The following is a 6761-nucleotide window of genomic DNA, read 5'->3' as shown; positions in this document are numbered from 1 at the left end:
ACCGGCCAAAGTCGGTGACACGGTGTCAGAAAGTGGGACACTTGTGTGAGTCCGAGTGACGCCAAAGTTCTTGCCTGGGGCTGTGACGACGCGGAGCAGTGATCGTAGAGGTTTTCCAGGCCAGGCAAAAACGCATTGTGCCACAGGGGGACGGTCCATGAGGGGGCATTGGACGGAAACCCAAACATAGTCCATCGGGACGTGAACCATTCTGAGAGCAGACTTGTCCACATTGGAGTGATGCCCGGGTGTTTCATGAATTGCTTCATGAAGGGTGAAGTACCCTGTGACAGCAGCAGATCCCGTGGAGAGCCCCACGGATGGAACGCTTTCTCAAGCAAAGCATAGCCAGGAGTAATCCTCTCGGTATCAGACGACTCGAATACCTGACCGATGAAGCCCATACTACTCCAGGGCTCCCGCTGGACGCGACCCTACAGATAAGTTTAACACAACAACCAAATGAAACTTACACCAACACCGAATCACCGCGCTTGCAAGCGGTTGACCAAGCGAGCTTTAAAGACACGGGAACGAAACCCGGAGGGCAGCAGCGCCTCACCCCTGTCCCAACGGGACCGAGAAAGACGCTAATATCCCTTCGTCCCTTCCTGACGCGAAGGCTCACATACGGCCTTCCTGTCCAAGGGCCGCCGTGCGCTCCCAGAAAACAGCCACGCCACAGGCCACAACCACTACAACTACCTCTGGGATTCAAATCTTCAAAAACCGGAGGTCAAAGTGGCAAAGACCTCCCGCAACCCCGGGCCGAGCTCGACAACGTCAGGGGTGCCCGTGAACCTGGCAACAACCCCTGGTTACGAAACTGGACTCCCCTTGGGGTGACCTTTGTCTTCACGGAAGCCTAAATCGAAGCAATCATGCGGGGCGACCTCACGGGCATCCCCGAGGCTGGGCACGTCGATTTCGAGGAGCGTCTGTACCCTGTCTCACCAGCCGACCTAGAACGTCAGCTCGTCCGACTCGAACAATAGAGAAAAGATGTCACTCTGGAAGATATCGTTCAGATGGTTGGTTGCCATTGACCCGGGACGACGCGCATCTGTTCGAGTCGCCTTCGGACATTGACGACCCCGATCGCTGGCTCGACTGGTTCTCCAGCACCCTGGAAACATGCGACGAGGCCCACGTGATCACCGCGTGTCGGCAATAATCGCAACTTCGAAAACGCGCGAGTGGCTATTATTGCCGACACGCGGTGGTCACGTTTCCAGCGAAAGAACCTGGTCTCGAACGATCTACCTGGCTTCGGACCCATCCCTGAGACCGTTTGCACGCCACCCGAGGGTGTCGCCATACCTATCGCCGGTAACGTAAACAATCAATTTAAGACGCATCTGAGGAAGGCGGCTGGGGAGAACTTCCAAAGCTCCCCGCTCATTCAACATTTTCGACCTCTGAAACTTGGAGATTGTAGCTGAATTAATGGGGAACAACCTCATATCAATTATATTGGGTTTCGATGTATTTCCAATGACTAAATCAACAAAAACCAAGCAAGTTTGATCTCATTTTAACAATCAATTTAGGATGCATATTTATATCTTGAATAATGTATACCACTTTGCATATAAATTGTGTGGTTAGGTTATTTCGCCTCGTTTCATTGGCTCAAGGAAATTTCACGTCTTTTCATTGCCTCATGTACATTTTGTCTTAAATTGATTGAAGCTCTTAAATTGATTGTTTACGTTAGTGAAATTCCCCATCTACCCACTCGACAATGGTCAAAGTCCAAGGAGTCGTACAGTACCACTTGACAGACGGCCAGGCCTCTTTCACCCTACAATTACGGGACATTAAGCTCACACGATTACCCTCGGCCATCTGGAGCATCCGTCGCAGGACGCTTTCATCCCGGCACCACTACCTGGACCTCGTCCTCGGGTGCCATCACATTGAACGCGCCCTCGCAACCTCCGACTGCCGGCCGCAAACCCCGGTGTCTCTCTCCCCGGGTGTCGTTGCCTCAAACAATCATCTCGACGTCGAAACCACCTGTCTGGGGGTACCGACGGTCGAATTGCCATTCCTGGACCTAAACGATGACGAGCTCCTCTCATTGGTAGCACCACTCCCTCGGCCAGGCCAAATGGTGTGCCACGTGGGTTCCAATTCTAACACCCCGTTGGTTCAGGTCCACATCCAAACGTCGGACACGCTCGCGTTAGTGGACACAGGAGCTTCCGTGACGGTGATTAGCGAGGCGTTCTGGAACGACCTCGGGAGTCCTCCACTCCAAAAACCGGTGTATGGGTTGGTCTCGGCATCCAACACACCTATACGAACGCTGGGTCTCCGGTACTTCAGCATCACCCTAGCAGGAAAACAAACGACCTTCCCGGTATGGGTACTGGTCGACTCCGTCAGCCCGTGCATTCTGGGGATTAACCTGTTGCGCAAACTCAAGGCCCTCGTCGACCTCTCGACCAACTGCGTTTGTTTTGGAGATTCTCCCATAACCCTACCGTTCCACACAGACGACGCCCAGGCGACACCAAGAACGGTCGCCCATCTCAAACGTGAGGACCCGCGGGAACCACCGGCACAGAAAGCTCACGAACCCGCGCCTTCGGCTTCACTACACAACGCGCCGGCCAACTGGTCCACTCTCCACCCCACTTCCACGGTCTATGTCAAAAGCAACTCCCGCAGGCTTGTCTTATGTCGCATCTCGTCAGACTTCCCGGAAGGGTGCCCTATATTGGTGGAATTCACTGCTTCGTTGTCCCCTTTACATATCGCCCGTTCGCTCAACATCGTCCGGAAGGAAGGCTTCTGGGTCCAGGTGCGGAACCACTCTGACAAGAAATTAGTCATTCGCCCCAAAGACGCCATCGGAGGGGTTTCCCACCTTCCGGATCATTACAGGGACCACACGAATGCACTCGCATCGGACTCGTCTACCACCCTGTCGCCCCAGAGCGCGACTTCTCTGCAGGGGCAGGGACCACTGGAGGCGGAAACACTATGTGCACTATCCACAGGAGCGCAGGAAACAAGTACGAAACCAGGCAGGAAAGATCCAAATTGACTGGAAGGATTCCAGCCTGAGCCTCGAACAGAAAGCACTCCTCCGAAAACTCCTACGCTTCGACCTCTTCATCTCGACATCAAAAGCCCCGGGAAGGACTGACCTGACCAAATGCCACATTTGGTCAGGTCAAGATGCCGGCTTCAAACTGAAAGCGTCCAAGCCAATAGGGAAGGAATAGGGTCGGATTCCTGGGGCACACTACCCCTGGAGGCATCTTACCCAACCCTGAAAAAGTGAAAGCTGTGCTGAGGATCCAACCCCTGAAAAACGTGGCCCAAGTCCGATCCTTCCTGGGACTCGCCGGCTACTTCTGGAGATTCATCAAGGGATACGCCCTACTCTCGCGACCCTTGGAAAAACTTAAGGTGGCTGACGAGTTCGAATGGCCCCCGGAATGCCAAACCTCTCTGGATAATCTAAAGAGAAAGCTGGCCAGCCCCCCGATCCTGGCCTACCCAGACTTCGAACTACCATTCACGGTCTTCGTGGACGCATGTCCCATAGCCCTGGGGGCGGTGTTGATGCAAGAACAACGAGGCCGACACCGGGTGATTGCGTATGCTAGCCAAGCCCTGGACGCCTCTCAACAAAAATGGATCAAGAAGAAAGACGGAGTCTCGGAGATCGAATGTTATGGGTTGGTGTGGGCCACGATCAAGTTCAGACCCTACCTCGACCGGAGACACTTCACGGTCTACAAGGATCACGCGGCCCTAGTATGGTTATACAAGACCGGATCGAAGTCCGGGAACGGGAAGTTGGCCCGGTGGGCATTGCACCTACAAAGCCTGGATTTCACGGTGGTCCATCGACATGGAGCACAGATGGGGTGCGCCGATGGCCTGTCACGACTCCCCATTGTCTCAGGACGAACCGACCCAGAGAGCTTATCATTGGGATGCAGAGACCGATGACTTCTCACCCAGGCCCCTACCGACAGGGGGCCCCCAAGTGTGCTCCATAGCCTCGGGAGTAATGGAAGCGGTCACAAGGAGTCAAGCCCGCGCGTCGGAACAACCCTACGAGTCCCCGGAAGCAAAAGCGATGAAAGAAGTGAACCCCAAGGACCCGGAAAAATTCCCCAGAACCCCTAACCGTTGCCCCGACGGCGGAACTCCCTTCCCTGGGAGTTTGGAGAGTTCCCAAGTCGGTGGGGGGCCCGCTCCGGTAGCCGAAGCGGACAGGGAAACGCCTCTGAAACTGCATCCGTACCGCGACGACAGTACGTTCTGCCTGACCGAGTACTACGTAAGGAACAGGCACGGGAACGGGACCCGTTCACCACTTCCATGACGGCGTACCTCGAGGACAAGACACTCCCCTTGGAGGAGTGGCTCATGAAGGTGGTAACCCGGACGTCCGAGGATTACGAAGTGAAGGACCATGTACTCTATCGGAGGGTGATCTTGAAGTCCCCAATCAGAAACCCTAAGTTGAATCTAGTACCATTAATTCCGATCTCGATGACTACCGACGTCCTGGTGCTCTGCCACGACTCCCCTTTGTCAGGTCACTTCGGAAGAGAACGGACCTTGGAAAGGGTACGACGAGTTGGGTACTGGCACCAATGGGGTAAGGACGTCCGGGAATACTGCATCTGTTGTGTCCGATGTGGTGCCACTAAGGGCACGAGACGAGACCCTGGAAACAAGGACGACAGCAGCGGATGCCTGTGTACAGCCTCAGGGGCCCGTTCAGTTTCGTCGTGGTCGACGCGCTCGGCCCTAGGGACAGGGGCTGGTGGAACGATTTAACTCCACACTGGCCACGATGCAGAAGATGTACGTAAATGCGGCCCACACGGACTGGGACGCTTACCTGCCACGGCTACTATGGGCCTATGTACCGCTCAGGTACTCAAAGGGCAGAACCGATATGCGATCTCACGAGACAGTCAGCGGAAGGTTGACTTCCAACCCGCGGATTCTGTATGGGTCTACCAATACTTCCATAAGACGACGAATCATGACAACCTCCGAGTCCGAAAGTTCGCCTACCACTGGCACGGACCCTACCGAATCCACTGTCGGCAAGGGGATAACACGTACCGGATCTACTTACCTACCCACCCCGACCGGGTCGTCCCTATCGACGTAGACCGCCTCAAGGCTTTCCGGGGTTATTGGACCCGCCCGTTTAACAACGAGGTCCCGGAAGGATATCAAGAGACTGATGGCTCCTGGGAGGAGGCCTGCGACGTTCTTTTGGACGACGAACTGCTCCCAGACTCGAGCTTCATCGACCGCCTTGAGTTCGCCGACGGAGACGTGGTGTACACGAACACCCCAACGCCCATTGTCAAGGTCCTGGACAAAAGGCGCACGGCGCCCCGGGAGCCTGAATACCTGGTACGACACGCGGATGGCGAAACCCATTGGACACCACGATCTCAGCGTATGGATTTCGAGTCGTTCATCTCGGAATATGAAAACCTGGTACGCTCCTGGTACGCTCCCACCAAGGCCTGTCTACCCTACGTCGCAGTCCCAGACTAGCGGAACTCGATGTGGAGGCCGTGGTTCGCGAGTACTAGCTACTCCGCCCGTCAGCCCGACCCTTTTTTGGGGTTCCGGGAACACTCAAAACACTGCATTTATATATGAAAAACACTGCATTATACAAGACCCGGACTATTCTCGCCGTCCTGGGGAAGCTCAAAGGTCAACGGCCACCGTCTCTTCATCCGTGACTGTAGCGGAGTCGGACAATAAGTCCACCACTTCGGGTGCCGGGAACGTACTCTGAACCCCGGAAGCTGAAGACGTCGTTGGCGCGCCGGACGTCGTGGTCGTTTTCGGTACTCCAGTGGTGTTGGGAAGTGGGGGCGTATACCCCGTGGGGGAAGTGCCCGCTGGAACCCTTCGGGGGGATGCGAACGGGAAACGCCCATGATAGACACCGGCGAGTCGGCACTCTTTGGCCTGGGCATACAACCACGCCAACACTTTCGACACTCTCTCCCGGGAACAGTTCGCCGGATTCAAGGGGTCAAACTTCTTCAACCAAAACTCCCTGAGCGAGCGCCCCTTGAGGAAGGCTAGAGTGGCCATGAACGGGGGGATCGAACGGCTCGGCGCGAGAAGTGGGCGGGATCTCCGCCCAAAATTCCGAGCCTTGAGATGACAGGTAGTCCTGCACGGCTCGAGCACCCTGGACCGAGGCCATCATCTTCAAAGAGATCCCATCGCGAAGGAAGTCCGGCCAAAATGAATGGGGGCAACAAGTCGGTCCGATGGAGCCGGACGATGCGGTACAAGCATCCGATAATGCCCACCAATGGACCCATGGCCGCCTCAGCCTCGGCATTTACTTCGGCCAACCCCCGCATGAAACGACGGTTCTAGTGCGCGAGGGCATGATTTTCCCAGAAGTCCTCGAGTTGTTCCTGGAGCTCCGCCCAACAGCGGAAGTTGGCTCCACGACGAGTGTATAAACGACTCTGCGCCTTGTACTGCTCCCACGGCTTCGATGACGCCACGGCCATATAGGTCGCATCGACGTCTCGGGGTAGATTCGGGTCCGTGGACGGTAAGGGGACAGCAGCGTGGACAGGAGAGACTTTCCGTTTCCCGCGACACCCTCCTGTGGCCGGGCGTTTCGCGGAACGCGAGGGGGGTGGAGGTAGGAGCGCCTTGGCACCCGCCAGTCCTGGGGGGTCGATCCCTTATCCCCCGAGTTCGGAGAGGCCTCGACAACGTCCGCC

General features: G+C 56.0%; 4 protein-coding genes across 4 annotated transcripts; 2 read left to right on the top strand and 2 right to left on the bottom strand.

Annotated features, from left to right (window-relative positions):
- Nucleotides 1-320: 320 nt before the first annotated feature.
- H257_18325 (hypothetical protein) lies at nucleotides 321-869 on the top strand (the record flags this gene model as incomplete). The annotated part of the gene is made up of 1 exon (XM_009847361.1): nucleotides 321-869. The coding sequence occupies one exon, from the start codon at nucleotides 321-323 to the stop codon at nucleotides 867-869; it is 549 nt and encodes a 182-aa protein (XP_009845663.1).
- Nucleotides 870-4033: 3164 nt separating this feature from the next.
- H257_18324 (hypothetical protein) lies at nucleotides 4034-5553 on the top strand (the record flags this gene model as incomplete). Its single annotated transcript, XM_009847360.1, has 6 exons — nucleotides 4034-4306; nucleotides 4366-4443; nucleotides 4568-4732; nucleotides 4787-4911; nucleotides 4963-5102; nucleotides 5156-5553. 6 exons carry the CDS (start codon nucleotides 4034-4036, stop codon nucleotides 5551-5553), a joined length of 1179 nt encoding a protein of 392 aa, XP_009845662.1.
- Nucleotides 5554-5712: 159 nt separating this feature from the next.
- On the bottom strand, nucleotides 5713-6344 carry H257_18323 (hypothetical protein; the record flags this gene model as incomplete). Its single annotated transcript, XM_009847359.1, has 2 exons — nucleotides 5713-6151; nucleotides 6208-6344. The coding sequence occupies 2 exons, from the start codon at nucleotides 6342-6344 to the stop codon at nucleotides 5713-5715; spliced, it is 576 nt and encodes a 191-aa protein (XP_009845661.1).
- A 54-nt stretch (nucleotides 6345-6398) lies between these two features.
- H257_18322 (hypothetical protein) lies at nucleotides 6399-6721 on the bottom strand (the record flags this gene model as incomplete). The annotated part of the gene is made up of 1 exon (XM_009847358.1): nucleotides 6399-6721. A coding segment is annotated over one exon (321 nt), but the record flags the coding sequence as incomplete, so codon positions are not given.
- Nucleotides 6722-6761: the final 40 nt, after the last annotated feature.

This window comes from Aphanomyces astaci (assembly GCF_000520075.1).
Source record: "Aphanomyces astaci strain APO3 unplaced genomic scaffold supercont1.155, whole genome shotgun sequence".
NCBI classification, from domain to species: Eukaryota; Oomycota; class Saprolegniomycetes; order Saprolegniales; family Verrucalvaceae; genus Aphanomyces; species Aphanomyces astaci.
Note: the sequence above shows the minus strand (reverse complement) of the source record. Positions and strands in the feature narration are given on the sequence as shown.